The following is a 13,744-nucleotide window of genomic DNA, read 5'->3' as shown; positions in this document are numbered from 1 at the left end:
TATGAACGAGCCTATGATGTTCAAGCTCGGCTCGTTTAATAAACGAGCCTAATTTTTTGATCAAGCCCGGCTCGTTTACCTTTCGAGCCGAACATGAACGAGCGCGTAACTCTTGTCGAGCCGTTCAGGAACACGAGCCAGGATTTACAGCCCTTTATATGTACCCGAAAATTCGGTTTCGACGTATTTCCTGTTTCGGTCGATCACTACTCTCCAGGATTTTGATTTGTGTTGTATTATTTTTGCTGGTTTTAAACACAATTTGTTATACTTTAAACGTAGATATAAAATACCTTTAGTAAGTCCAGCAAATATCATTATCATTCAAAAAGCACAACATAAAAAACTGATACTAAATTTAATTTTAAAAAATTTAAAAAATACTAAATTATGTTTACGAATATTTTAAAACTTCCATCTTTAATGATTTTTTATGACGTTTTGAAACAATATCATTAGATAATTTTATTAAAAGTGAAATGTGATTAGTTAACTTTAAATAACGATAAATACGCGATATTTAATTAAAAACTATGTGACGACTTAGGCTGTCTCTTAAAAAATGACGTAATTTAACTTCGTTTTCACTCCAGCATATAACTCTACTAATAAATAAGCAACTTTATAAAGATATTTATATATAAAAATTTTATTAATTAGCGTGCAAGTTGTTTATTCATTTTAATTTATTTGAAAATATCATTAGTATTCAAACACCTGTAGTTAAAACTCCTAAGAAAAGTGCTTAAATTTCAAAGATGTTCTATTAAAAAGGTAAAGCCAAGTAAAAAAGGCAAAATATTGTAATTGTAGCCACAAAACCCTTTGGGATTAATGAATTGGACTTCCTTTGGAAATTTGAAGAAGCCTATTTTATGCTGTAAGCAAACAAATAAGCAAAACTGAACTTGCACAAGTTAAATTGTCAAAAAATATAAGCGGTTTATTACTAAACTCTGATAATATCAATTTTATTGTGGTTTACGGAGGTTGCTTCGTATTAAGAACCTCTCTTCTAACTAAAAGACTCGTAATATACAAATGACCGGACTCAGACACCTAATTGTGTCAAGAATTACAACGACACAAAATATGAGCCAAATGCTTTATGAATCCAGCTCAAGTGTTAAAAGCTTGAAATTATATTAAAAAAACCATTTTTACTTACATGCGTAAGACTTTTTTTATTTGATCCAATAATAATGCAAGCAAAAACCCTTCAGTTTTGGCGCCCTTGACACGCTTTGTTGAAAAACTCTTTTTGAAAGTTTGAGAACTTTCTTTAACCCTTTACTTGGCCTTGTTGCAAATTAATAATAAACAAAATATAAGATCAAATTGATTGACATTTGCAATTTTTAATTTTAACGTTTTGTGATTTTTACATGATATTTAGCATTTCTAAAATTGATAAAGTTATAATTGTGGTTTGCATGAACCTATGTTAAGGCTACATTTCTGATTATTATTGACAAAATAAAAACTTTTTAAATAAAAATATCATTTGTTTAGTGAAGGGTTAAAAATTTAGATTAAGGCTATAATAATCATTCTTTAAAATGATAGAGTTGTTTATGAAATTTCATAATTTTTTTGAAATTTTTATGAAATTTTATAAATTTCATTTCGTTTTTGTACTTTCAAAAGTACGAAAACGTTTTCGGATGCGGAAACGTAGTTTAAATATAAAAAAAATATATAAAATCAAAGTATTTAATATTTCTATTAAATACCGATAATAATATGTCAAAATAATTTGATACAATTTTATATAAGCTGATATGATAAAAAGTTTTATCTTAGTTGCTTATATTACTTTTTACCAGCCGCCGCAACAACAACTGGTATATAAGGAATAAGTTTCTTCCATCGTATACGTCGTACCCATCTCCATGGCTTTGCATCATTGATTTCTAAAAAGTTCGAAGATACTTTTTAAAAAACTAACTCACAATTGGAATTAGGTACAATATAAATAAAGATGAAGAAGTCAATAACCTTTTCTCTTATCATTTAATTCGTCACTTTCCTCTTCAAGATCTTCAAGTATTTCTTTTTCAACTTCATTTTTAATTTCTTCTTTCACATCCTCATAACCTAAATGTATGTAATATTTCAATACACATTTTTTTTTAATTTAATTTTATTTAGTTTAATTTTCGCATTGAAGTTTACAGTTTATAAAAAATAATAAAATAAATCTGTAAAACGAGAAAAATGCGTTTCTTAATATTGTAATAGAGGCGTTACCATTAGTATAACAACTAAAACACATTTAATAACGTAAACGTTTTTAATAGAAATAAATTTTTTAATTTAATAAATTATAAATATAACAAATTAAAAATTTAACTTATTATTAACTTACTTCTTGCGTATGTCAACGCAATGAACGCCAAAAACAAAATTGCAAACACTGTCTTCATTTTACAAACCGACTTGATAAAAAAAGAAAGTGAAACAGTTTTTATACCAGTCGATTGGAAAACATCACGTGTTTTATTTGAGGACAGTAAACATACTTAGTAATACTTTTCTTTTATTTTTGAGATTTGTTGTCTATGACGTCTCATCTCATATTTCATAAATGAGTTTTACAAAATACAAAATCAACACAAGAAATTTTCAATTTTTAAGTTGTTTTTTTAAATATAAAATATTATGAAATAAAGCCAATCTCTAAATACAAAACCAAACAATGGAGGAAAAAATTGATATAGAAATAAAACTACACATTTGGGTGACCAGATATGCTAAGTAAGAAAAATTTTTGGAATGTCAGTGCCTAACAATTATCAATTGATCTTGGTACATCATGCTCGGTTTAGCAATATTGCTGCAAAATGTCAAACTGGCTCTCCTCTCTCTCATTCATAAATCTTTTTTGGTAGGATCCCAAATTTTTAGTTTGCTCATTTTGCTTTATTATAACTTTTGTAACAAGTTCATATTTTGTGAGCGCTCACAAATAATAAACCCATCAAGAGAAATGATATTTGTTTATAGGTGTTTTAAGCTACAAAAGTTACGACACAACTCATTTTTGGCAAGTATTTCATACTATTAAAGTAAATGGCACCCGTCGCGCTCGTTTTTAGCAAATATATACATATATAAACTTTATTTATTTAGTGAAGTGAAACCGGGAAAGCTAAAAAAATATGTGTGATACGCATATTTAATGAGTGTTTATATTAAGTGACAAATAATTTTAAATGTTTGTAACAATCTGTATTGTAATTGTAACAATCAGTATTGTATTGTAATTACAACAATCAGTATTGCAATCACAACAATCAGTATTGTAATTGCAGAATCAGGGAATCGTTGAATAACCGAAGTTCATTACTGACGTCATAGAAAAGTAACCCTACGGTTACTTTTCTATGACGTCAGTAGGAGGTTGCAATAAATATACTTTTACATTTGCTGAAACTATTTCGAATTGAAATGTTTTTTAAAAACACTTTAAAAGCTAATAGTTACGGTTGCTAACGTTTAAGTTTAATCATATGAACCAAAAAAATTTGAAAACTTATAGAACAAACAAATTTCTTTATATTAAATTGAATTTATATAAATTTAACGAAATTCCATTATTACCATCCGTTAGTGCCTGTTTGACTTTCTGCTAAAAACGTCGTGGTTAGGTTTTTATATAAACAGTAATCTATTAATTTATAAAAGATTGCATTTGATAATCTAACATAATGTTACTTTTTTGAACAGTGTTTTTAGAATTTTCTACACGTGTTTCTACAAGATCTATAACCAAAACTTATAAAAATATTCACAAAAAGTAGAATATAAAACTGTATTTAAATTGAACCCAAACTCAAAATCTTTATAACATAAAAAAAAACTTCAAAACTGCCTATAGTTAGAATAAAACCATTGGATTAGAACAGTTGTATCTTTTTATGTAGGTTCTGAACTGGTTGCTATGATAAAAACATCCAGCTTAAAACATAATAAGATCCAACTGTCTTGTGGTATATTAGTTTTGTATATGAGTATTTAAAAGTGTAGTTTGATGATACAAAATGCTGATAATCACACGGTGACGTTAACATCAGAAGTGCATTCACGAAAAATAAAATGCATTAACAATTCTTCACAAAATATTTTTTGAAAAAAATATAAACTGGTAATGAACAAGTACAATGCTATGTTTTGGGTGTCATGTTTTAAACAAAAGTTAAGCACTTAACGAACTGATGCATTCTCTTCAGTATAGGATATAATATCTGATATAATTTATAAAATCACTCTACAAATAAATTTGTTAAAATAAAAGGCAAATTATAAAAACAGTGTTGCCAGATAGACGTTACAGAATGCCAATATGGCAATATTTTTGGAAAAGTTAAGTCTCTTGACATTGTGGCATTAGAACAATATTCTGGCATTTCTAAAAAATTTGTTTTAAAATAAATTAAATTTTGATTACAATGTTTAAGTTTTATCGATTTTAATAAATAAACATAATCAAGCATTTTTTAGACTTCAACGTGAAGAAAAATCAAAAAATACTGCTTAAAAGAATAACATTATGTTATGTTATCAATCTTTTATAAGTTTAATAGATTAGTGTTTATGTAAAAGAAAATAGCCGATATGTTTTTAGCAGAAAGCCGAACAAGCATCAACGAGTTGTAATAAAGAAAATTCATTAAATTTATTTAAATTTAAAGAATTTGTTTCCTTTATAAGTTTTCAAGTTTTTTTGTTCATATGATTAAAAGGTTCAGGGTCGTTAAAGCTAAAAATGTTTAAGCAAAAATGTTACTGGTTTCTATTAGTTCATTTGTAACTAATAGAAAATTATTATATAAATTTTTTTTTTTTTTTTATTTATTTATTATTATTTCAGTTTACAAAGTCAGTCGTTATACAATAAAATAAGCTGTTAAAATACTTTTACAAATATATAAATATAGCAGACTCGCAATATAAACTAGGTTTCCGAAAGAAGATCACAAGGATCTTGTCATCGGGACCTTATAAAATATTATAAAATATATGGTTTTTTACATCTTTTTTAATATTTTTTTTATTTACAATAATTGTGAAGTGCAAGGTACTATGAAGAATACATATATATTAATCTTTTACACGAGTTAAACTGTAAATAATATAAACTAGCAAAATATTGTAAACAATATAAAATACAAAACGTGAGAAAGAAATAAGAAAAAAAAGTTCACAAGTTAAGTTAAAATAACAAGAAATCAAATTTTTTCAAGTGATTAGTAATATTGTAAAATGTTATCTTGAGAAAGAATAAAATTTTTTGCTTTGTTTTTAAAAAGATGAAGAGAATTAGTTAGATTAAAATCAAAATTTGGCAAAACAAGTTTATTCCACAGGTGTGGCGCACGATAGGCAAGACAGAATTGATTAAAATTTGTGTGACAAAAAAGTTTTTCTAAATAATTTATGTTTCTAAGTTCGTATTTGTAGATTGGTTTTAAAATGAAGAGATCTTTAAAGACTGGAGGAGATAGATTCTTTTTCCACATATAAACAAAACATAAAATTTTCAAGACGTTAAGTTCATATATATTTAAAATTCTCATTTCAATGAAGTAAGGTTTACAATGAGAAAAGCGATCAGCAAAGTTAATTATGCGAATTGCCTGTTTCTGACAGCGATAAAGACGTTGTAGTTTACTTTTTTCAGTACTTCCCCAGGCAATATTTGCATAGTTTAAGTAAAAATGAATAAATGAGAAATAGAGTTGTCTTAAATTTATCTTATTGAGATAATTTCGAGCTTTGTATAAAACTCCAATGTTTTTAGAGACTTTAGAACATATATAATTAATGTGTTGATTCCAAGTAATGTTCTCATCGAGATAAACACCTAGAAATTTGGCGACGGGATTTCAATATTGTCAATAAAGATTTGAGGCAAGTTTGAGGGTAAGGATTTTTTTTTCTTAAGCGAATGAAAAAGTGTCCATTTAGTTTTTTCGGTATTTAGTATTAGTTTATTAGATTTGAACCAATGGGATAAATTTTCAAGTTCTTTATTTGCTGTAGCAAAAAGTTCGTTAATATCTGTAATTCCGGAAAGTTCTAGAACATTTAATGACGTTAGAGATTTAATAGCTTTAATAGTTTTTACCAATAATAATTGTAAATATGTTTTTGCGGTGATTTATGACGGTGTTTTGAAGGATATTTTAGGAAAAGCATAGAGTATATATATTGAGGAAATATTTGTAAATAGCAGAGTTTTAGTTAGGAGAAAAGATTATCGTTTACTGATTTAATTTATCTGTTTATTGATCTGTTGATTACGAGAAAAAACTACAAGCTAACCGGGCATGGAACCAAGTATGAGATTATTTGATATGTTTGAAATGTATGATGGCACTTCGGATGCTGCTGTTTGGATTCAACGAACGAAAGTGATTGCTGAAATTCAGAACTTAAAGCTTGAACTACTTTTTCCGATTCTTCTCAGAGAAGCTGCTTATGCAGTGTACGATGCTTTAACCGCTGAAGATAAAAAAGATGTTGTGGAAGTCGAGCGTGTGTTATTAGCGACGTTTTCTGTAGATGCCTATACTGCATATGAACTGTTTACAAAACGAAAATTATGTGACGGAGAAAAAGCCGACGTGTTTTTGGCTGATTTAAGACGATTAGCCTATCTTGCTAAATTATCAGAGGAGTCTGTGCGTTTGGCGTTTGTTGTGGGTTTGCCAGAAGTTTTATCATCAAGATTTCGAGCCGTAATGGACCCGATTGATATAATGTTACCCAGAGTGAGAGCTGCTTTGAACTGTGCAAATGTGATTGACAGTGACGCTGTTGGCGCTGTATATAGACGCCATGCTACAAAAACCGCGTTAGTGTGTTACAACTGCAAAGGTTTGAATCACATTGCAAAGAATTGTTTGCTTGCGAAGAACTTGTCACCAAAGACTGTTAGATGTTTTAAATGTGGTGAGGAAGGACACATTGCATCGAAATGCTGGAAGCTGCAGGGAAACGATTGCAGGAGCGAGGAATCTGCGCTACCTCGCTCCTGAACAACGGTGGAATGAGCGCATTATCTGTTATTCGTTTAAAAGTTAACGGTATGGTTGCGACAGCTTTAGTGGACACAGGATGTTCGAAGACGATTTTGAATAAAAAATTTCTGCCCAAAAGTCAATGTAGGTACTCAAACTCTCAAAAGGTAGTAACGTTTGAAGGAAAAGTTCATCAGTGCACTGGGTCAGCGGTCGTGATTCTTGGGGTTGATGGCATTAAAGCACGTGATGAAGTTAATTTAGTGGACTTCCAACCGTTTGGAGTTGATATGATGCTCGGAATGAGTTCCATTAAATTACTAGGAGTTGTATCCATTTCTCCTTTGGGAAAAGCGAAGTTCTGATTGAGTTACTGAGGAGCATCGGCTTTGAACAAGGACAAAGTTAAGAAAATCGAAATAAAAAAGAAAGATCACGAAGCAGTTTTTAATGGTGTTGAATGGAGAGTCAAATGGAAATGGAGAGATGGAGAAAGCCCCGACCGATTGCGCAATAAAGTGGCACAGTACGGAATTCCACAACACGCTAGAGCAGGCTATGAAAACGAACTACAGGATTGGATTGATCGGAAGTGGCTGTTAGAGTATGACGAAAATGAATTAGGGCCGCCCAAAGGGCAGATTTCTTTAATGGCTGTCATTCAGTTCAGAGAAACAAAGACCACAAAATCCGACCTGTTCTGGACTGGAGAGAAGCTAACGATTTCATTGAGACATACACGAGAGATGCAGATGTGTGTGTCGAAAAGCTCAGAGAATGGAGAAGAATGGGTAACAAACCAGCAATTATTGATTTACGCAAGGCTTATCTTCAACTAAAAACTGATAAATCTCTTTGGCCCTTCCAAACAGTGGTGTTTCGAAATAAAAGGTATTGTTTGACACGACTTGGTTTCGGATTGAACGTTGCGCCAATGATCATGAAATCCGTTGTGAGTGCCGTCATTGATCAAGACGAATTAGTGAAGAGTGGAACGTCTGCTTATGTTGACGACATTTTTGTAGACCAAAGTGTGGTGAGTCTTGATTATGTCAAAAGGCATTTTTTAAAATATGGTTTAAAAAGTAAAGAAGGTGAGCAGATTGGTAATGATGGAGTTCGTGTGTTAGAATTGTGTGTGCGCAAGGTTGGTAACAAACTGATGTGGTTCAGAGGGAATCGAGTTGATGCTATCTTGCAAAAGTTAACCAGGAGAGTTGTGTTTTCAATCTGTGGACAGTTGGTAGGACATTTACCCGTATGTGGTTGGCTGCGAGTGGTTTGTAGTCTCTTGAAGAGGAAAGCTATCAGTCTGACGAAGGGTTGGGACGATGAAATTTGTGATGAGAACGTTAAGTGGGTGCTTAAAGAAGTATTTGCTGAGGTGGAACGTTGCGAGCCTGCTTGTGGTGATTGGGCTGTGTGTGGTGATGAGGAAAAAGTGTGGGTTGATGCCAGTTCTTTAGCGATGGGTGCTCTTATTCAAGTTGGGGAAACTACTGTGGAGGATGCAACATGGCTGCCAAAAGAAACGTCTGATATTCATATAAACATGGCAGAATTAGACGCTGTGATACGTGGAATAAATATGGCTCTGATGTGGAAGCTGAAGAAAGTGACTGTTTTTACCGATTCCGTGACAGTATTCCACTGGGTTTCTGACGCCCTTACAGGAAAATCAAGGTTGAGATCAAAAGCGACGGGTGAAATGCTGATTCGAAGAAGACTGAGCGTGTTACAACAGCTAATTGAAGAATAAAATGTTAGCGTTGAAGTAAAACTCATTCCTTCTAAAAATAATTTGGCTGACGCATTAACAAGAGTTCACAGCAGATGGCTCGACAAACTGACTGTGCCAGAGTGTCGGAATAGTTGTATGGGAATCGTAGCTACGAAGGGTGAATCTATTTCCGATATACACCAAAGAACTGGACATTTCGGAGTGAATCGAACGTTAAACTTTGTTCGTAAAGCAATTCCGACTGCTACTGAAAACGATGTTCGAAATGTGATAAAAAGTTGCGAACCATGTCAGTCAATAGATCCAGCGCCCATACGGTGGGAAAAAGGGAAATTGGATGTTGAAGGAAACTAGGAGAGATTGGCCATGGACATCACGCAATTATGGCACTGACAAGTTTTTGAGTCTAATTGATTGCGGACCTTCAAAATACGTTGTGACGACAATTATCAAGCTCATACGGAAGTCTTGCCATTGACCGAATACTCCGTCTTATTTTTTGTGAACGTGGAGCACCGTCTGAAATATTGACTGACAATGAGCCGATATTTAAAACTAAAGAGATAAGGAGTTTCCTTGATAGTTGGGGAGTACAAATTAGATTTAGAGCCGCTTATTATCCTGAAGGAAATGGAATTGTAGAAAGAAACCACCGTACGATCAAGAGAATAGCAGAACGATCGAAAATGTTGATACCGGAAGCACTATATTGGTACAATGTCTCAGCCGACAAAAATGGTGCAAGTCCGATGGACAAAATATACAGTTATACCATTGGTGTGAAAGGATTGGGAAAAGAGAATCTTCCTGCGCAAAATGTCACGAACAAGAGGTTTCGAATCGGCGATAAAGTCTGGCTGAAACCACCAAATGCGAGGTGCTATACAAAGTGGCAACCAGCTACGATAACTCGGAATGCGTCGAAATAAATCGTAGAAGTGAACGGCATTCCGCGTCATGTGAAACACATTAGACCTCGAAATGATACTCAGTCCTGCATTATCCCTGATGTGGAAATAGAGATGAATACTGAAACTGGTCTAGAGAACGCTAAAAATCAAGGAGAGCAAGTTAAAGATGTATTAGAGACGAACGAGGAAAATGTCGAAGCTGAAGATAGACCCCAAGAAATCGACATGCTTTTGCGACGGAGTGGTCGGGAACGGCGCATGCCATCGAAATACTTTGATTGCTATTTGGATGATCCGTAAGGATCAAGGAGGAGTGTAATTCCGGAAAGTTCTAGAACATTTAATGACGTTAGAGATTTAATAGCTTTAATAGTTTTTACCAATAATAATTGTAAATATGTTTTTGCGGTGATTTATGACGGTGTTTTGAAGGATATTTTAGGAAAAGCATAGAGTATATATATGGAGGAAAAATTTGCAAATATCAGAGTTATAGTTAGGAGAAAAGATTATCGTTTCTTGATTTAATTTATCTGTTTATTGATCTGTTGATTACGAGAAAAAACTACAATATCACTCTTAGAGACAAATAAATTAGTATCATCTGCGAACAGACAAATAAATTAGTATCATCGATGCTCATCAGATTAGTTGCTTTATTTAGATCGTTTATATAGATTAAAAAAAGGAGTGGTCCAAGGATTAAACCTTGTGGAACCCCGCATGTTATATTTAGACAATTGTTTTGATAGCTGTCATTACCAATAACAATTTGTTTTCTATTCGATAAGCAACTTTTGAACAACCTTAACACTTGTTTATTTATTCCATAGTATTTTAGCTTTTAAAGTAAAATGTGATGGTTGACCGTATCGAAGGCTTTCGATAGGTCAATAAAAATACCTAAAGTATATTTTGATTGTTCAAATGATTTTGAGATTTCATTTACAAATTGGATGATGGCATGCTCCGTTGAGTTATCCTTTTTAAAACCAACTGATTAGCGTGTAGTAAGTTGTTTTTGTCAAGATGTTTGTATACTCTGTTACACATAATTCTTTCTAAAACTTTCGAAAATATAGAAAGCACAGAGATAGGGCGATAGATTGTTACGTTAGATTGATCGCCCTCTTTATAAATAGGAGTCACTTTAGCAATTTTTATTTGCTCTGGAAAAATTCCTTGTTTAATTGATGCGCTAAAAACTTTAAAGAGAACATCTTTTAATTGCTCGAAACAATCTATAATCACGTTTCCGTTTATTTCATCTGATCCACATGATTTATTCTTTTTAATAGATTTGAATGCCCTTTCAAGTTCTTCAGTTGATAAATCAGCGGACAACTCATCAGGGCATACGCACTTATCCAATGGTAATAAGAAGTCACTAAATAAGGCTATGGTATTAGCGATCTTAATTAATAGTTTAGTTTAATATTAAATTCATGTGGTATTGCATTTGGTTCAAATATAACGGCGTTATCAATTTTAATCATTTGTGGTAGAAAACTTAAGCATGATTATTTTTTTCCAGTAATTTGCTTCATTATTTCCCAAATGCGCTTTGTGTTATTTTTAAATTTGTTAATTAGTTCTGAATAATAATTTTTTTTAAAGTTTTTACGAATTTTCTCAAACAAATATTCATAATTTTTGTAAATTTTTTCGTTTGTAGTTGTTTTTGTTTTAAGAAAAGTTATATACAACTTTTGTTTGATTTTCGATGATTTTTTTAATCCCTTGGTAATCCAAGGAGAGTTCAAACTCTTAGGTTTTGCAATTATTAAATAAGGGAAAGTTAGCGTCATATACCGAATAAAAAGTTTCATATATGTCATTTGCATTATCATTAATGTTTATATTACTCCAATTTAGTAAAGATAGCTGGTCTTTGAATGAGTTAAAGTTATTCTGATTAAAAATTCGTTTCTTTATTACTTTTTTTTTGTCAATTTTTTTTCTGTATAGGTGTTAATTGTTACGAAAATGGGAAAATGGTCTGTTATATCAGTTTTTAAAATACCTTTTTGCAAATCATTATTAAAAATATCTGTTGAAATAATATTATCAATTAGAGTCGCTGAGTTTTTTGTTACTCTAGTAGGTCGATTGATGAGGGGGATTGATCCTGTTTCAAAAATTGCGTCATAAAAACATTTTACTTTGTAGTCATTATTATAAAGAAAACAATTCATATTAAAATTATTTATTATATTAAAAAGATTTTTTGTTTCTTCTAATAGATTTAAAAGTTTTTTAAAGTTACGATTTAAACTTCTTATGTTGAGGTGCAGAATTCTAATTTGATTAGAATTTTTGTCAATAACATTCTTAAAAAGAAACCCTTCTAATTCGCTTGGAAAAAGATACGAACAATTTGAAAAATTCTCAGAATAAAAATTACTTTGCAAAGAAAATAAAAGCAAGATATTCAAAATTATTTAATGCAGCCATGACTGTTTGAAATAAGATTCATTCTTAAAAGATTTCCTTTTAAGAATGCGTAATTTAGTTTACTTTTTTTCTATCGTTCTCAAAAATAGTATTTTTAAAGAAAATAATTTTATCGTATCGAACAGAAACATTCTGACCATTTAAGCGTCTTCGTTTAACATCGGCAAACAATTTTTTTCTAATCAAAACGGTCTCTACTCAACGCGGTTAATGCATGTACTGGAAAATACACGAATTTTGCGTTTTTATAATAAGGTTATGTTTCGCTGCATTTTTTTAACCCGAATTATTTTTAGAAAAAAAAATTTTTTTTTCTCCTAGCGCTTTAGTTTGTCTAAAATCAAACAAAGTTAAATTTTTTTTTAATTACTCAAGTTTAGATATAAAATTTTGCTTTATAGTTGATGGACCATATCTTGGTATAAAATAGTGCTGCTCTCAATGAAGATAAAACATTAAACTGAGAAAACAACTTTTTCAAACAAGTTTTAAGTTATATGTTTAATTTCTAACCAGTCATATGTCTGCAAACATATTAAAGGTTCAATTGGCCTAGTTATTTAACGGTCAACTTATTTAATTTTACTACGTCATTAAATTAAATTTACTACGTCAGTAAACAAAATTATTGCGTATTGAGAGCCATTGTCTGAGAAATCCAGGCAAAATAAGAAAATTCTGGAAGTGGTGTCTTCAGATTGTCCTCATTTTCAGATATTTTGTATATGACAATGAAAGTAGGCCACTGGTAAATTCCAACTTATTTCGGAGATATTGGGTCCCAAATATTGGCCCATTTTGATAAAATTTTGCGCTTGGAGTGCAATTGCGACTTTGAGAGCAGTTTTAGCAACATTAATATGACAGAAATATTTATTTTTAATTTTTTTGCTAATCTGATCTGGGTAGATTTCTACAGTAAAAGTAAAACTACAACATGTTTACTTTTTTGGTTGTCTAGAAATCATGGTCCGAAACCACAAAGTTTGAAATTTTATCCTAACTTTGAGCTCTAATGTCTCTCAAGGCCAACACTTGCACGTAGTTTTCTTAGATGTTTTTGAAAGACACTGAGAAATACATTGGTTTTATGGAACAAAAATCATGTGAATGCAAGGACCTGGGAAGGAGTAACCTGCCAAAAATCACTTTTTGCGTTCAACGCGCTTTGATAGATTACCCATAACAACCGTGGTCTTAGATCTGCCATGAACAGTATAAGTTATTTAGTTTCCTTAAAAATGCATCTTCCAATATCTGGAAAAAAATCCATGTGCTCGGGTGATAAAAAGCTTACAGAAGTCCTAGAAGTAGCATAATTTTGCCAACTTTTTAACTGAAAAATACCCTAGCAACGGTATAGGTATGCTTAGTAACAGCTACTTTACAGTCTTAATAATTAGTACTGTAATTCAAAATTTTAATATAATACTTTTTTTATAGAGGAGCTGTACAAGAGTACTTGAAAAAAGTACATATAGCACTTAAAATAAATACAAAAAAAAGTTATATATAAATAAATACAATGTCCTATCTAATATAATATATATTTTATCAGGCAGAACAATTTACATATATAAATATATAAATATATATAATATATATATATATAT

At 31.1% G+C, this 13,744-nt stretch overlaps 1 protein-coding gene across 1 annotated transcript; it reads right to left on the bottom strand.

The window, feature by feature from the left end:
* Positions 1-1,699: 1,699 nt before the first annotated feature.
* On the bottom strand, positions 1,700-2,528 carry LOC136080544 (uncharacterized). Its single transcript, XM_065797346.1, has 3 exons — positions 2,369-2,528; positions 1,999-2,097; positions 1,700-1,913 (listed from the first exon to the last, which is right to left on the bottom strand). The coding sequence occupies exons 1-3, from the start codon at positions 2,424-2,426 to the stop codon at positions 1,813-1,815; spliced, it is 258 nt and encodes an 85-aa protein (XP_065653418.1). The 5' UTR covers positions 2,427-2,528; the 3' UTR covers positions 1,700-1,812.
* Between the last annotated feature and the right edge of the window lie 11,216 nt (positions 2,529-13,744).

The sequence above is a fragment of the Hydra vulgaris genome, chromosome 05 (assembly GCF_038396675.1).
Source record: "Hydra vulgaris chromosome 05, alternate assembly HydraT2T_AEP".
Lineage (NCBI taxonomy): Eukaryota > Metazoa > Cnidaria > Hydrozoa > Anthoathecata > Hydridae > Hydra > Hydra vulgaris.
Note: the sequence above shows the minus strand (reverse complement) of the source record. Positions and strands in the feature narration are given on the sequence as shown.

Coding starts and splice junctions, on each gene's coding strand:
- LOC136080544 (XM_065797346.1), bottom strand. CDS start 2,426: ATGAAGACAGTGTTTGCAATTTTGTTTTTGGCGTTCATTGCGTTGACA. Junction 2,098..2,368: donor TGCGTTGACATACGCAAGAA/GTAAGTTAATAA, acceptor ACATACATTTAG/GTTATGAGGATGTGAAAGAA. Junction 1,914..1,998: donor ATTAAATGATAAGAGAAAAG/GTTATTGACTTC, acceptor CGAACTTTTTAG/AAATCAATGATGCAAAGCCA.